The sequence below is a fragment of the Cygnus atratus genome, chromosome 10 (assembly GCF_013377495.2).
Source record: "Cygnus atratus isolate AKBS03 ecotype Queensland, Australia chromosome 10, CAtr_DNAZoo_HiC_assembly, whole genome shotgun sequence".
NCBI lineage: Eukaryota > Metazoa > Chordata > Aves > Anseriformes > Anatidae > Cygnus > Cygnus atratus.
This window is the reverse complement of record NC_066371.1, coordinates 6,457,879-6,475,334: the sequence shown is the minus strand read 5'-3', so window position 1 is coordinate 6,475,334 and position 17,456 is coordinate 6,457,879. Positions and strand designations below refer to the sequence as shown.

The 17,456-nt window shown below is 47.0% G+C and overlaps 1 protein-coding gene across 2 annotated transcripts in view; it reads right to left on the bottom strand.

The window, feature by feature from the left end:
- Positions 1–17,456, bottom strand: part of LRIG1 (leucine rich repeats and immunoglobulin like domains 1) — an 87,536-nt gene that overhangs the window by 9,329 nt on the left and 60,751 nt on the right. For both annotated transcript variants that reach the window (XM_035546897.1, XM_035546898.1), the window contains exons 8-12: positions 12,585–12,728; positions 9,300–9,380; positions 4,527–4,598; positions 3,185–3,256; positions 1,216–1,379 (exon numbers count right to left, since the gene is read on the bottom strand). In XM_035546897.1, coding sequence (XP_035402790.1) covers positions 1,216–1,379; positions 3,185–3,256; positions 4,527–4,598; positions 9,300–9,380; positions 12,585–12,728 — 533 coding nt within the window. The remainder of the gene's footprint in view (positions 1–1,215; positions 1,380–3,184; positions 3,257–4,526; positions 4,599–9,299; positions 9,381–12,584; positions 12,729–17,456) is intronic.

The window sequence follows — 17,456 nt, the reverse complement described above, 5'->3', positions numbered from 1 at the left end:
CTCGTGCTCTGCCCTGAAGACTGTTGGTTTTAGCAGGGTTCCAAGCAGATTCATTTATTAGATTTCTACAAATGGTGTAATTTAATATTTGACTAAGGTTTAATTAAGAAGCCAGGCCTCTGGAACCAGGAGTACTAGTGTGCCTGGAGGCCTTGGAGAGGCAAAACTGTCTTCACTTTGTGATGTTGCTGTGGAGATGGAGCCTTCGTGATCGTGTCTTCCCCCTGAATGCAGCAAGCCTCCCGGTCTCACTCTGACAGAGGCCATATATCAGCCCTAGCACTCAGACCTGAGGGACGTGGGACAGCAGCTGGAACAAAGCTTTCGCTCAGTTTTTAATGCAAGTCGTGCTGAGCTGAGTTAAATGGTGTTTTCAGAAGCTCAGTTCTCCTACATCCAGCAGCCACGTGCAGCTCCACCTGGGATCCACGATGCTTAGCACCACAGAGCGGGGACTGGCTCCCAAAACCAGGTGTTTATTTTGCCCAAAACCCGGATGCATCAGTAGCATTGCTGTGGCCTCCTTTGATCATTTACATTTCTTTTCTTTCCTAGAGAGGCAGTAGATGCTTTTTACATGCTGGGTGTTTAGCAAAGATAACCACAGCTCACAGGCAGAGTCAGCTGCAGTGGGAGAACACCAGTAGGTGAACACCGTTTAGATAAAAAAACAGCAGCAGAAGAAAAAAGAAGATTATAATGCAATTGTTAGCGGTCGGTCGGTTATGTGTGACACCTTACTGGACCAATAAAAGGAACTGCAATGGAGAGATTCTGCTCTGCTCTTTAACCCTTCATTCTTGTTTCCAAGAGGGAGAAAAGATGAGTGAGGAACACAAGGCTACACAACAAGCTCAAAGCGCTGCAGTAGGAAAAAAATGATAGCTGCAGTCTTGGTAATATCAAACCAAAAGGACCGTGCAGCTGTGCTGTCCCGTTTAGAACTGGAACAAGCATTAGTCCCTTTTGATTTAATACTCAGGGAGCTCCGTAAGGAATACACTACATGCAAGCAATGCGCTGTGTGGTTTTGGTGGGAAATAAATTGTAGCCAATGACAAATTTTTAAAATGCAGGCTTGGGCTTCCTTTGATCCCATTGAATAACAAAACAAAACAGAAACCCTCTCGTAATAACATGCTAGTAGTCAAAGAAAATGTTTCCCAAGTGAGTTCTGCCCTTCATACAACCTCAAAACACACAGGCAAGACTTACCACACACAAAACTTTCTGGCAGGACAGCAAAAATGCTCTTGCTCTTCAGTGACTCAGGATGGGCGCAGGTGGCCACCACGAAGGATTGCAGCTCTTTCTCAACTAACCACGGGGGCAACCATTTCAGCTGGCAGTCGCAGAGGAAGCTGTCGCTGTTTATGTGGCTGCAGGGGAACAAAACCAACACGAGCCTGCTGTGACTCCTGCGTGGAGAGAAGGCTGCAAAGCTCCCGGCCCTTTCATGTTGGTCACATTCCTCCCGTCCCCTCAGCATGGGTGGAAGAAAAAAAGGAGTGCAGGGCTGTCCTCAAGGCACTAATGAAGCTAAACACATCACACATTCAAGCAGCATTTCATCTCTGCATACAGCAACCCACTCCTGTGCTCCCTGGTGCCTTATAATTATTATCCACTTTCAGAGTGGTCCCCAGCAGCAGACAGTGACCAGTCACAAATAGTACAAAAACATTTCTCAGCACCCTAACAGTAACTCAGCAGCTTCTGTTAAGAAACGAAATGGGAAAAAGATGCAAATGAAGGGGAGCTTCATTTTTTTTTTTTAATCTGGGCTGAATTGTGGCTCAGCATAGCTCTGAGGGTTGTGGAGAGCTGCATGTTTACATCAACAGGGAATTCAGACTGGTCTGGTTTGGTCCGAGATCCTAGAAAAAGCCAGTGTGATCCCTCACATCAAACGTGCGGGTGCCCCAGAGACTGACAGAGAAATCCTGCCCCGCAATGCTGCAGGTTCTGCAATAGCAGAGTATCAACAGCACAGCAGAATCCCAACTGCAGCACTGTGTGATAGGAACGTGTAAATCTCCTCCCGTTTTTATACTTGAAAACCTTGGGAAATCCTGAAGAAACTAGCCCTGAAAAGTGAGAAGGAAGAAATGGACCGGAAAGGGATGGAATGAGGGAACACTGGGATTTGCTTTTCCAGAGTTGTCCGCTTTGCTGTCCTAGACAGATGTGCTGCCCCTAAAACAGGTGATGGCATAAACGCTGCTGGCTAGCTGGGAGAATTCAGAGAGACCTTTAGTATTTAAGACTTTAATAAAATGTATTCTGCACTTGTACGTCATCTCTGAAAGCCACCTTTGCTAAGACATAAAGGCTCCTTCACAATATCTGGCATCCCACAAGCTCCTCTCTAATTAGATCAGATTTTCTCAGTTTTTTTTCAACAATGCGATAGATGCAGCAGATAAGGTGGTTAAAGAGACAGTGAGCGTGCAACCTTTGTCTTACTCTGCAGTCACAGGTACTCGATGTCCTTGCTAGCATCACCTGATTCCCATTTTCAAAGTCAGGAAGAAGATCCTGAACCTACCCAAGTACCAAAGAAGTGACTCCTTGTTCCGCAGACTTTGCACTACTCCAGAGTGCAGCAAATGCACTGACGTGGATTAAATATTTATAGAGAAGAGGAGAAAAGGAAACCAGGCAAGACTGGAAACAGTGTCTGATAACAGCACGGAGCCCAGGCTGGAGCGCAAGCAGCAGCTCTGATAACACATCTGTATTTTTACACCAGAAGGCTGGATGACAAGCGGATTCAGTTCAAATGGTGCTTATCGCTGAAATGTCAGTACTGTACGCGGACCCTAAACATAGGCACAGCAGAGGAGCAGATGGGCCACTGGGATTAAATCTGTGACAGCGTGAGAAGGAGAGATGGCTAACAGGACCAGGGCTGGACTTCCTGAGCGGAGATGAATAATTGCACAGATGTGAACCTGCTGGAAGAACCTGTTTCGATGATCTAATTTCACTCACTATTAAATGCAAGATGTTCCCATGACAGCCACTCGTGTGTAAAAATACCCTGCAGAGGAGGACAGCGGGAGGAGGATATAAATGAGTGGTAATGTGAATAACACCCCCTTGCAAACAACGTGCTACTTCTCACGTCCAGGGCAAGAAAAATCCATGCCTCCTTAATGGTGTGTACAGCCCGATTACTTACAGCTGCCGCAGGCTCTTCATCTTAGCAAAAGCATCTGCTTGAATGGAGCGGATGGCGTTATCTCCAAGGTTCCTGCAGAACACAGACAGAGGTGGTTTGAGCAAAAGGGATGTGACAAAACCTCTCCGTATTTAAGCAGTAAGTCTAGCAGCAGGAGGTGAGATGGCAGCTCCTTGTTACGACAGTACGCACTCACAGCTCACACAAACAGCCTTCCACAAAACGTTTTAGTATTGAACAAGTATTGCTGAGCAATAGTAAACGAACAAAAAACTCAGGAATAAATCGCTAAGACAGTCCATAGCCCACCTTCTCACTACCCTTTCTCAGTCTCAGCTACCTCCATCACCCAGGGCTCAGAAATTCCTCAGCCCTCTCAATAACCAAAGATAGTCAGGAATGTTGAATCCCAGGCAGACCTTCAGCAAACGTAAAGAAAGCTAATACTTGCACTAAATGGCATCTGAGAAGTTGTTTGAAAGTGACTTTGAGAGGATATTAGAGTGCTTGAAAAACACTGCAGTGTTTCCACAGGAAGGTATTCTTAAAAGCTTCCCTCACAACTGTCGCTAATTAAAAAATATCCCTTGTCCTCTGAGGAGGGATAGTGTCAGATTTAGGGTGAAGTGCGGGACAGACAAATGCCAGCACTGCTTGCGGAGGAAGTCTCAGTACAGCGTTAGTAAGGGATCCTTTATCGGGGATGGTACCCCCCAGTCACAGTCCTCACCCCTCAGTATGCTCTCAGTGGCCACACCGTTTCTTAGGATCAATGGCCAATGGGACATCTAGAGCAGAATCACACGTACTCTAACTTGTCTTAGTTCAGAAAGGAAGCTATTCGTGAATCACTGCTGGAGTCATCAGCCTTGGGACATAAAAAATATTACATAGCAGCAGCCAAAATTCACCTCTTGCAAATCGCTCTTAGGCAGTGGAGCTGGACGGGGATGTTTGGTGCCTGTATCATAGGCACTCGTTTGCCAGCCTCTAGATTTAGGAGGAAGTCGGGGCAGGGGAAGAGGAGGGAGCCCTACATCTGAAATAGCCGAATTTCATTGCGAACAGCCTGCAAAGAAGCAATGTGCAAGGCAGTATTTATCCAAGAACAAATCAAAAAATTAAGAGCATGCAGATTTGCCATATGCTCTATAACTTTGTTCCTGGCACAAAAAAAGGCCAAAGTTGAGGCGGACTTATAATGAGAAGGAAGCAGGTGGCCCCCACAAATGGACTGGCTTCTCAGTTTACAAAGACGCTATTAAATTGCTAGCAGATCTCTCAAGCAGCTACTTTTGGCAGCCCCCCCTCCCCAAACTCCGAGGCATGGTGGGTTACTCACAGGTGCTCCAGGGCCTCCAACCCTGAGAACGCTTTCTTGGCCACCGACTTGATCTTGTTTCCCAACAGAGTTCTGCAGTTTCCAAACATCCAGTGCCAGATAAACAGAAAGCAAATGGGGAGAGGGAGGCAGAAAAAGAAGGAACACAATTAGCGTGGCTTTATCTGATGGACGCGCTCGCTGCAAGTCCCAGGAAATCTGAACTGCGTGGAGATTAAGAGGGCTGAAGTGCACTCGCTTTCCCGCTCCTGAAATTAAACCCTTTTATCTGTATTCAAATTTAATAGTGATGACAGCACAAAAGGGAATGTGCCGTATCACATAAAGAGGCAGGTTTGCTCCAGTGCTTGGAAACCAGCTCGCGGAGTAACGCAAGGTCCCCTCCAGTCTTTGAAGGCTGGCTGTGGACAGGATTAAATGCAATGACAGTTTAACAGGATTTGGGGCTCTCCCTGCACCACTTTTCATTTCTGACTTCTTCCCAGGCAGTAAAAGAGCAGCGATCTATTCGCTGCAGGTCGGGTATCCACACCGAGGCCAGGGGCTGCCTCTGGGCTGCGTGCTCACAGCACCTCGCCCACGTGAGTGCTGACTTCCTTCCTCGGCCTCTTACAAACATGACATTTTATACAATAAATAAGAGCGGTGTGGTAATTCCGAGGGCCAAAGGGAAGAAGAGAAAAGGCAATAATGCACAGGCAGCCCTGAGCCGAGGAGCACGCCTGCCTCCATCTGTGGCCGCGGAGCCTTCCTCCCCACCGGCCGAGCCAGCTGCAGCCAGCCCAGCCCAGCTGCTGCTGGCAGAGGTACAGTGCTCTGTAAATATTGACCGGTGGTGACTGGTCAGGGGCAGGGTTCATGCAAAATGGATGAGCCCCTCAACTGTTTTAAAAAAACATCCACCGATGTCGTTAATTAGGAAATTCTTTCCTTCCCCGAGCTCTCTCTGTGTGAGGTTTTATCTTCCAGGTGCATCTTTTATCCCCCCTTGCTTCACACGGCTTCCAACACAAGTCATTGCTAACAGCTCCGGTAACAGGACTGCCGCATCAGGTGCTCTGTTTGGTTGGGTTTTCCTGCAAGATTCTTCCCTCAAATACAGGGTGCCACCTACGTGCTAATAAGGCTCCAACACTGTGCCCACTGCACTGCTCGCTACCAGCTGTGGAAAGGAGGCTGGGGTACAAGACGAAACACGCGTGGCCATTACACGAGCTCATCCATTTGCAGGAGGTTTTTAGGGCTCTCCACAAAGCACCATTTGAGTGTCAGGACAATCTGGTGGCTCGCCACCGCCACCCAGAAAGGACAGTTTCCATGCGGGTGACACAGCGGATGCCACACGGAGCAGAAGGAAAAACGGGGCTCATCAAGGCTCCAGAGAACCGCAATCTGCTCTATAAACAATATTGTCCTAAATACCTAGCGAGCTTTCCTGAGCATCCCACTACAGCACCAAAACCAGCGTATCAGAGCTTCTACCTCCTGCATTTTATGCTACATCACTGCGTAGCTTTATACAAGCTACATGTACAAGCTTTACACAAGCTACAAGCTTTATACAGTACCCCAAGCACCAAGGGTTGTATGCAATCACATGTACCATCATTTGGTAAAAGGTATCTTGTATTCGTGCAGGCTTTGAAATGTCCATTAGAACGGTTAATGGAGTAAATAATTCACTGTATGCAAACTGGCCACATGGCAGCAGCCATACAAACTAATTTAAGGAACCATAATCCTAAATGGGTCAGGAACCATAATCCTAAGTGAGTGTTACGCTGAGCTTGGATTTGATAACTGGAGATTTCTGTGTGTGGTTTACAGGAGATCTTGAACTTTGAAAATCTGAGATACCGGTTCTGTCAATTTACCCATCTGTGCAGAGGCAAGCAGGACCTCTGGGGTGTGAATACACCCACCTACGCGCTGCTTGTGAAGGTGCATACAGTTTTATGGTTGCATTCATGGGAAATACATAACACACTGGTAATGACGCCGCGCTCCAGCAAACGCATTAAAATCACGATGCCTTTCAGACCTCAAACAGTCCCTGCTCTGACTCGGGAATGCTCTGAACCCAGCGGCCCCCTTCAAAGGGAGGCGCGCGCGGAGGTATGCAGCTCCGCACCGAGCGCCCCCGCAGCCCAGCCGCGCTCCGCCGCTGCCGCGGAGCTGGGCGCAAGCATGCTCTCCTGGTGACTGCACAAGTGTAATTACGCGCCAGGCACGCAATTCATTAGGAAGCAGCATTTTCTCCTCCAGCCAGTTCTGCACCTGCAGGAAGACCTCAGTCACTGAGTGAGCCGTCAAGAAACCGGGTACGGTTAGCAGCTTGAATAATGAGGGAGCGCGGCGCTCCCCGGCGATTCCACCGATGCTTTTTACGCTTCGGTGCTTCTTTGACTCTCCCTTTCTTGAAGAAACGTTTTAATTTAGGCCTGTGCTCTCCGGCCTGGAGAGCTTCATATATAATTCAGAGAAGGCTAAAGTGACCGGCCTCCCCACCTCTCAGTTTAACACCTTCATTTCGGCGAACAGCCCTCTCCTCGCTAAATCCTTTCAGAGGCTAATCTGTGCCAGATCAAAGGGGAGTGGCTTTTAAGGCAATCTCCACAGAGCTGAGGTGATTATTAATTCATTGGAAGGTCTCCTCTGAAGTGCCCATTTATTTTTTGTATGCTAATGCATTTAAAGCCTATTGACAGTTTAAACACAGGCCTTAAATCAGGCAGTGAAACGTTCTCTGTAGAGGCTGATATTTTACTTTATTTAAGAAAAAAAAAAATCCCTGCAAGAATAACACTCATTTCAGTCTTAGAAGAAATTACATGTTTGGGATTTAAGTGCTGATGAGCTAGAGCAGAGCTCCCCAGATCCCTCTAAGAGTGAACACTCCCAAGTCTCCAAAATGCTCCAGAATGAAATAATTTCATATTCTGAGGGGTTTCTAGCCCTGCAGTGACAATGAATGACTCCAGCGACTTCTCTGCTCCTCTCTCCTACCTATGGCAAGAAAACCGGCCACCTTCCGAAGCCGCTGCTGTGCTGGCTGGTGAACGTCAGACAGGACACGTCTCACAGGCAGCGATAGCTGCTCTGCCCCGAGCCCCGCGCACCCACCCCGCACAGCCCTGCAGGCTGCCTTTGCTCCTTCCCTCCTCCCACACCTCCTGGCCTCTGCCTGACCCCCCCACTCATTCCTCCTGGTTGCTGAGTCAATCCTTTCGCTGATCTCCTTCCCCCAGTGCCGCCTCCTCTGGCTTTTTCTTTTTCACCCCTCTGCAGCCATTTGCACCCAGCACTTCGGACACAGCCCAGTGACGCAGGACCTCCGCTCGTGCTCCCATGCCAGCGGCCGCGTTGGAGGGATGCCCTGCGGTGGCTGTCCCACCAGGACAGCACTCTCTGGTATTCTCTCCCTTGTCAAAGCAGCACAACTTTCAGAATCAGTCCTACAGCCTGCAATTCCCTCTGGACAAGGCCTCTGCTCCCACTGCCCCTCCGGCCATTCTTACTGGTTTCGTCAGATGCACCACAAACTTCGGCAGCGTCAGCCAAGCCATCTCCCACCCACCACATCTGCTGCCTCTGCCTTTTTTCTAGCAGCTCGTGGGAATATTTCCTGACTCCGCACACACAGCGATTCCTACTGGCTGCTCTCCCTCCCACACATCTTTCACCTCTCTGCCTGCCTCCCCTGTCCTTAGGTCCTTCCCTACCTTTTGCCTCACTTTACTTGTAGCTACGGCTTGGTTCCCCTCTCCTTGGATCCAGTGACTCCCCTCAACAATGATCGAATGCCATCTATGTCCGTGACTTCCATTTTTTCTCCTCCATCTCAGCGTTACATCCCCACCAGCCCTGCCATGGCTCTTCCCACTCCCCCAGGAGGCTCTAATGAGAACACGACAATATACCGCCCGCCAGGATTCATTCTAGCCATCTGCTATCCATCGAGGTACTTTTACTGCACCTCTAGCTGTGCCATCGCAGCATCAGAGACAGCGTGATGGGGGGGTGCCGAGAACTTAAACAAAGGCAAGAGGTAATGATTAGAAGGGCTCTTGATTTGTCACAAGCCATCAGAGACTTCCCTGACAGCGCTGATTTATATAACTGATTTCAAATGGAACACGAACAAGTACAGAGCAATGTGAAAATACTTGCGAGGGCCAAGCAAGCAATAAACATTTGCAAGGCGCATGCTTGCCTTAGGTTTCTTTTTATCTCTTCAAGAGTCTATGCCCCATGGTGCCTTTTATTGTCACTGCACATGGAAGCAAGCCCAAAAGATCATTCTCAGACAGAGTATCCCACAGAAACGAATCCTGCTTCAGTTCTCTGTTGTAACAGGAAATGGTAAGATCTTTCTCTTCTGTTTATTGTTACTCGCTGCATCAGTCAGTGGTTCGCTGACGATTGCAAGGGGTCTTTTGTTGCTGTGTGCTTTTGGAAGCAAAGCGCAGTTGTGCTCAATCTTATATCTGAAAACAACTTAAGTTACTCTCTCTGGTGTTTCCTAACTGCAGCATCCAACACAGTAAGCGATGCTGACTGCTTTAGAAGGCCTAGGATTGCCTCCTATCTGCTTAGAAACACGAGTGCTTGATAACCCCATCTGTACTCCTGCAGGGAGCCTGCAAAACTACCACGTCTCCGATTTTCTGTTTTTCTATCTTGTTCCAAGGGAAGGAAGACTGCAGAGGGGAGAGACTCGACCCACACAGGCACACAACTGTTTTGCACAACTTCAAAACCAGGGATACTCACAGCTTGCTTAGGTTTTCTAGGCCTGTGAAGGCTCCGTTGGTATCTTCTATTGTGCCTGAGATGTCGTTGTGGTCCAGTTCCCTGGGGAGAGGACAAGAGAAAGCTCATAATCAGTGTCTAAATCCTAGGGTCATCATTAAAAACAAACATAAGAAACTTTGAGAATGGCAAAGAGCGAGCTTCCCATTTCCTCATGACACTTAGCAGAAAAAGCTGAGTCCCGTACCAAAAACATACAGACCACTTTTCCTGCACTGCCCCATGTTGAGTTGATGTATTCCAAAAAGAGCTTTTTTTTCCAGCTGAAACCCTCTGTTTCTGAGGCTGCAGTAGCTGATAGCTGCTGTTTAAAACATGGAGGTTTTAGACCTTTTCTGTTTTTCCAAACAGGAGGAAAAAGAACACAAAGTCCCCGAAGTAAACTGAAAGAACTGAAGGGAATTGGTAGATAAGATGAGGCAAGGAGTGACCTACAACAGCATCTAAGTCTCTGATGGTGAAATTTCACTGCACATAGATGGTGCCCACTGAAGGCAAATAATTTCTTCATTTTCTCACTCAGTTCAAATTCCACCAGGATAGAGGCCATATTAAACCTGAACAACAAAGGTTTAACAGCTGTCCCTAAATGCTACTATCATAAATTGATAAATTTGGCTATTCCTGTCTACATTTATTTGTCTACAACCATATCTTAGGAAGATGACTTGGTTTATTTTCTATGAAACTGCATTTTTTTTTTCTGGCAATGAACTTGAAAGCTCAACAAAGGAAAGCACTATCACCATTGCACAAGCCTAAGTCTGTATAACCATTAAAAAAAAAAAAGAGTAAGAATTCCTTCTTCAGAGTTAGCTTCTTTTGGCTTTCAAATCCACCATCAATTATGAAAGTCAAAGGGGTCTGAAGAAAAACAAGCACACAGAACAAACAAAAAGATCCACAAAAGCTGTTTAAACAGTCTGTTTAAAAATCCTTCCTCCCTGCGCTTTAGTTCCAGCTAGAAATGAGTACCCAGCAACACAGACAGAAATTTATCATTTCTAATGGTAAGTAAAAAGAAAGAAAAAATAAATAGGCTTTGTTGGTTTTGTTACATCATTCTCATTTAAAACCTAGCAAAAACCAACAACAAAGCAAAATCATCCAGATAACCCCCCGAACCCTCAGGTACTCTTTCGCACCTTTTGAAGATTATTATCAGAACAATCCCAGTTTAAACATATCAAAACCAAAAAAAAAAAAATAAAATAATAAAATAAAAAAAAGAAAAAGATTTCTAAAACAAAGCCCCCTGTATTTCTTAAAATGCCAGGCACAGGTATCACAGTACAACTTCTGGGCTATAATGCACAAATACACAACAATACACATGAAGAGAACAATAATAATAATACTGAAATAACCCTGCGGTTTGAATATTCACATGCCTTTCCTCAGTGGGGACGGGGCTGAGATTTTTGCCCTCGGTACCTAAGCTGGCTGCGGTCTTTCTCAGCCTTGGTGTGTGAACTAAAGATGTGAAAGGAGATGGCCAAAAGCCACAAATCCTCTTTCTCAGCTGGCTTCAGCATGAGACCTGATTGCCGTGGCCCTGGGGAACACTCGCCTTAGCCAGCATTATTAGGGATGTCAGGGTGATCGGTGGGTACGTCTATGCCAAGAGGATGGATAAAAACCCAATGCCCCAGTGGGGTCTGGGCACAAAGAATGCTGTGGTGGCAGAAGAGACAATTCCAGGAGAGCTGTTTTGATGTGCTGACAGTTCCCGTGCTATCTAAGTGGGGCAAGAGCAAATATATCCTCCCGGAGCTAAGTTTCTACCCTTCCCCTATGGTTGCCAAGCCGATGCCAGTTGTTCTGTTTGTCTGGTTTTTAAAGAAAAAACCCCTTCTCAGACATTTGTCCTGTTCAGTTCCACCACTGGCTACTGCTCTTTGGACCGGCAAAGCCTTTCCCATGGCAAAGGCAGACAAGTGGGAACAGCCCGTAGGAACTCTCTGACACGCACTTTTATTAATTGACTGCCACACATTGTGTTTTCTTGAAAAAGGAAAAGAAAACGGTATTGCTTGTTCATCCAGAGGCAACTCAAAGGTTTAGTGTTAGAAAGGAGGAAAAAAGCCTTCCCAACAAATGGGTGAAAATAAAGAAGAAAAAAAAAAAAAAGAGTGGGGTACTTTGGCCTGGCTCTCTTTGTATTCAAACTCCTCTCCCAGCCCCTGTTGCCAATTTCCTATTCTTTCTGGCTGGCTGAGCTTGAATGCTCGCAGCCTTGTTAATCATTGTGCTCTGAGGTCTCTAGGCCTGACCTCTATTTGAATAGCTCCACATTTCAGCAGTTTCACACCCACCAAAGGCTCCCCAACAATAGGCCATAATTAAAGCACGCTCGGGTCTTTTTCACCAGGTGCAGGACCCAATGGGCCTTTCTCTTTATTAAATTAGAGCTCACTCACACACTCCCTCTCCTCCTCCCCCCTCAGCCCTGAACATAAAAGAGGCTCCACATTCACTGCAGAGCAAAGGGAACGGCCAGCTCCCCTTCCCCTCCATTTTTCTTTGGAAACCTTTAGTTCCGGTCTTGACAGCTGCCTCCGAGAAGGCCCTTTCTGAATGCCCAGTGGCTGAAAGGCTTTGGCTTAAGTTTAAAAAAAAAAGGCGGGGGGTGGGGGTGGGGGGGAGGACAAACAAAACCCAAACTCACTTTCCAGTCACTTCCTCCACTGTGAACTTCAATAAAGGGAAGAGTGGGATGCGAGAAGTACTGTAAAGAGGGGAGATCTCTCTGTTCCCATTTCCTTTTCATTACCCAGACCATAATGGGCTTCTGAGGAGGAATAAAGGTATCAAAGTGTGTTTTTTTCCTTTGAAGGAAGAATTAAATCAGCCTGCTGAACTCAGCCAGCCTGGAGGCTTGGCCAGTGCTGTAACACGGGTGCTGGGAACTTGGTGGGGTTTCAGGTGAAGGCGCCGAGCAGGCAGCCTCTGGAGAGGGGAGGGGAGCAGCCAGGAGCTCCTACGGGAGCTTTTGGGGCTCCCTAATTTAAAAGCACCCTACAACAGCGAGCAGTCCAGTTGCAATTTACTACTCTTAATTAAAAAATACAAGTTTGAATTTGAATAATGGGTAAACACAATAGCTGCTCAAGACAACAGAGCTGTGTGTAGGGGAGTTTGCAGCTGAGAAACAGGCACCCAGAGCAAAGGAGAACAGTTTGGCAGAACATAAACTGTAGAGGGAAGCTGGGTATTGCATTATCTGACAAGCTGGGAGCAACTTACAGGACACGCAGGTTTTTCAGTCCCTTGAAGGCACCTTCTGCAATATGATTGATGGAGTTGTGGCTCAATCGTAGTACGTGCAGTCCCCCGAGGTCTGCCAAGCTTCCCTCGTCCAGCCTGGTTAGGTTGTTGTAAGAGAGTATTCTGAGGAGAAAAACAACAGCCGCGTCAGTCCAACCAGTCTTTTCCAAACTCCTCTGCACCAGCCACTGCCTGCCTCCCACAACAGTCTTACGAGAGGCGATGTATACGGGGTGGACACATAACAACTTGATTAGGAAATAACACTGCAGAAATATTCCCCAACGATACCATGGGGCAGGAGGCATTTGGCACCCATTTACAGGGAAGTCTTATGAGCATGAGTTGGAGGGAAGGAAGGAAGGAGGGAGGCTCCTCCAGAAGTGAATCAGAGCAACAGCCTAACACAGATGCTCTCAGTTACGCTGGGGAGAAGCTACTCTTTCTCCATGGACTGCATGGCTACGTTAGGGCCTGGCAGCAGCACCCCTCCTCGGTCCCCTGATGTATAGGAAAGGTTTAACCCCATAACACTCAGATATCAGCAAAGAATATTAGTCCTGGTCGTGTTCAGTCCTCACTCCTGCCTGGACACCCTCTGAGGCTTACAGGAAAGAGCAGTCCCCGTCTTCCCTCTGCCCTGCGAAGTGGGGAGTGCTGCCAAACAGAAAGATTTTGAAGTTCGCATGCAGTCTTGGCAGGGTTCAGACTTGAGCATCCAGGAGGTGTCTTATCGTTCTGCACTTGTGCATCGCCAGCCCCAGGCACCTGGGTGTGGGTGTCTCCACCCGAGTCTAGAGCCAAAAGCATTTCACCACAAGGCAATTGAATGCTTTCTTTCATCCACAGGAAGGAGGTATCTACCCACTGTAAACCAGCTGCCTTCCCTCCCGCTCCCCTTTGTCAAGGAGCCTACAGTCTGCTTGAAATCATCGCCACTTACAAGTGACTAATATATTGGAGGGTTGCTTTTTTCATCCATCTCTTCCCATTGGTTTTATTCTGTTGGTTTTTCTTTTAAGTGCTACTCTTGTTGCAGTTTGGAAGCTGGTAGGAAGAAAGCTGATTTTCTCTCCCAGCCAGGGCGCAGGTGAGGCTTCTGAGATTTGATGCTGAGAGTAGGGCATGGGAAGCTCCCTGCTACTGCACACACCTCACACAATAAACAAGGGGGAAAGCCACAGGCAAAGCCACTGGTCAGTGATCCTCAGCCTGGAGCACTCACCCAGAGCTCCTGGTGTGAGTGTCGCCCTCCTGTTCTCTGGATGTCTGTGCAGCTGGGTACTGGGTGAGCCCTGCAGGGCTACTGGCATGAGTGTGACCAGCTCTAAGTTGCCTACGTACTGACGAGGGGTATAAAAGCAGCATTCAGATACATCCTGCCTCTCACATTTTCTCAAGCTTCTCTCTCTACAGAGGGCAATTACATAGGATTTTAGAAAATACCTTGGTGACTTGAGAGCACAAGTCCCTTTAGAAGCTGTGAAGCACTGGACAGCTAACTTCAAAAAGTGCAGTTGCACTTCTTTGTATAAGCATTGAAATCCTTTATTATACAGGCAACAAGAAAAATCTGGGTTCCAAACCTCCAAATTCCTTTTCTAGTTCCTTCTGTTAGTAAGTCTGCTTAAAAATGTGTCTAGGGTTTGCATGAAAGTCACTGCAAAGCCAAAACCTAAGTCAAAACAGACACATACTCCTTAGCACTGCGAGTGTCATTTACTTGGCAAACGAGCTGTCTATCTTTTAGCTGTGTGAGTGGGCAGAGGGCAAGCTTGGAAAAAAATCAGCAAAGATTAATGAGTTTGAAGAAGGTATGGGACAACATACTTTCATTCCTAAAGAAGTTGTAGTGTTAGTTATGAAGAACTGGCATCTGGTCAAAATTATGTCCTCACCTGCGATTAAAGAATTTGGCTTAAAAAAAAGAAGCGTTCAAAAAAAAGCGTTCAAAAGTAATTCTAAACCTGGCTGAGGAAAAAAAAAATAGTTCCTTTTGATTCTACACGGAAGGGTTCCTGCTACAACTGGTGAAAGCATGTTCCCATCCGTTCCTCCTGACGTCAGCAAGAGGATGGACAGCAGCAGCCTTTAGCGGTCTGTCTCAGTGGCTGTAACCAGCTGGAAGGTTTCAGGGGCTAAAGCACCTGGCAGCGGCTTCCTTCAACACATACGGTCTCTGCTTCCTGCCAGTGGGAAAGGCCAATTTGCACAACAGTGCGTTCCTCTCCTCGGCAGTTTGGATTATCTGGGTTGAGAGAAGCCAGCAGGTCTCTGCCACTGCCCCTTCTCGTCTCTCTACCAGAGAGAAATCACTGGAACAAACATGTGGAAATACCTTGCCTACACAGCCCTTTCAGCCTGGGAAGGAAGTGGAAGAGTGACACAAAAAGCAGCCCACCAGAAGGGATACATGAAGCAGTTAACTGGAAATCTGTTGTGCAGCTGCAGCTCCTGCTGCCAGACAGTTCTGGACCAGGTACATCTAACTCCTTTTCTTCCCACTGACCGTACTGTAGGTAAGAAGCGAGAGTTCTTTGGCTTTCTGAAGAAAAAAAAGACCCAGAAGCCAATTCATCATTTACATCTGATGAAATTGTATGCTCCCACTGTGGATTTTTCCATGATATTGATGCCTTAGCACCTGACTGGTGAATACAATCAGCCCTTTCTCATGCCCATGAGAAGACAAGAAGATCTCTTTTCTTGTTGCATTTTACATCAGACAGACTCGGAGTCATGTTTTCTCCTGACAACTGAAGGAGAGGCAACTCTCCAGATGCTCACCTCCTCCCTCATCACAGATCAGCAGAGGTCTGGGCACCTCTCTTTTTGTCAATCAAGGACTTGGAAATTCATTCCCTGTACAACCAGAGGCAATATGGTCTGATAACTGAAACCCAGCAGATTTAGTAACAGGGGAGGTGAGCAAAGATCTTTTAATAAGAATGTAACATAGACATTCAAAGAAGTGCGCAGAGGCAGTCTAGATGTATCTAGCGCTTCCTTTCCGCACCCTTCAATTTCAGAGCAGACCTCTCCTACAAGCACTCTCTGGCTGTGGGAGTTTCAGTTACAAGTATCTGATAGCTCTCTGTAGCAGCCTTACCCTAAAGGCAACATCTGCAACAGCTTGTAATATTTTGCAGAGATGTGTGCTAACACCCGCGTAATTACCTTTCGGATCTCAGCTCTGTCGTCTCTGGCCTCACGCTCTAGCACAATCCTGTTTGTCAGGCCACGCATGTCTCAGTGGCTCCGACCACCAGGCCTTTTCCAAGTCTTCTCTATTCTGCACCAGGGCAAGTGAGTCCTGTACCGGGTTTCTGCAGGGACTCCAAACAAGCGCCTCTAGGCCAGAACAGCTGACCACGTGCACTACTTGTGGCAGGAGATCCCAATCCACATGTGACATATAAAGGACTCAGCACTGCAACCTTTCATCTATATCTTAAGGGTTTGCAAAGACAGTGTCAGGTAGAAGAGACAAGCACGGATCTCCCTAAGAGAGTTTTAACGTGAGCAGCGCAAGGCACAGATGGGATGTACCCATCCCATCAGAACTCATGCTTCAATGCAGACACCAGACACTGGATCCCAGAGCAGAAAGCTCCCAGAGCTGTACTACTAACACAGTGCAGTGATCTGAATTTGGCTATTCCAGGGGTCCAGCTGTGAGTGCCTTAGCAAGGTAGACTCCCCTCTTTTTGATGCTTCAGACTTAAGCAGGCTGTGGTTGTTTCTAATCTGTTCTTTTGAAGACTTCTGCATTGACACTGCCTTAATGTAGTAAAATAATCAGTGGCAGATCTGCACGTGAAGGAACTGTAGCTGTCTACAGCACCATGCCAGGCAAAGGAGCCCTTTAGGCATGGGCAGTTTCACAACAGTTTGAAAAATGAAGTAATTAAACAATCACATACGTATTAAACTAAAAACAAAGATTCCCTTGTGCCAAAAGAAAAATCCACATTTGAATGAATAATTTGGGTTCAACAGAAGATCCCAGTTGGTCACGGCACTACAGGTTCATTCTACAGCTTCTAAACTCAATGGGATGACGTGTCATGTCCAGCTACCTTTGAGTCTACATGCCAAAAGGTGAGGGACTCACAGCTGGGTATGCAGTTACAGACCCAGTCTGAGTCCAGAGCGAGGCCTCTGAAAGCAGGAAGTTGCTTTACTGTACTGCTTTTTGGTGGACAGGAGAACCCGTAACAATGTTTAACAAGAGATTTCCGAGCATCAAGCAGAATGAATTACAGTTCCACTAACCACATGTGTCAAGTTCTCCAAAGAAAAAAAGTGAATCTTTCCACAGTCCCACCGAGGGGATGACAGCTACTTCTGTAAATACTGCAAGCATCCATGTGTGTCTCTTCAAAAAGGCATTAAGCAGTGCCACAGACCCAAAAGACACCCTCGTGGGGCTATCCGCAGCAGCACGGCTTTCTTTCATTTATCAAAGAGACCATACTCACAGCAGGAAATCTCAGGAGAGCAAAGTCAGTGTATTTACTTTTCAACAACTGAACCCTACAGGAAGGGTAAAGTGTAAATAGGAGAAAGAAGGACAACTGCTTTTAAAGGGCCAAATCTCTGCTGGTTAAAACCAAGAATATTCTTTGTAAATACACAGGACAAAGCAAAGCTTCCTTCAGGCTGTACGGTCATTACACGGCAAGCAGCAGATGTCTTGTAACTAGCTAGCTAGAAAGTGCTGGCAAGCCCCAGATCACAAGCTCTCCAGGTCTTTTGGCTCTGTACACTTTCAGTATACAAAAACTTACATGGTGCAAACGTATTTTAAACAGGTGCTCCGAAGGTCATAACATCATGAATAACAAGGGC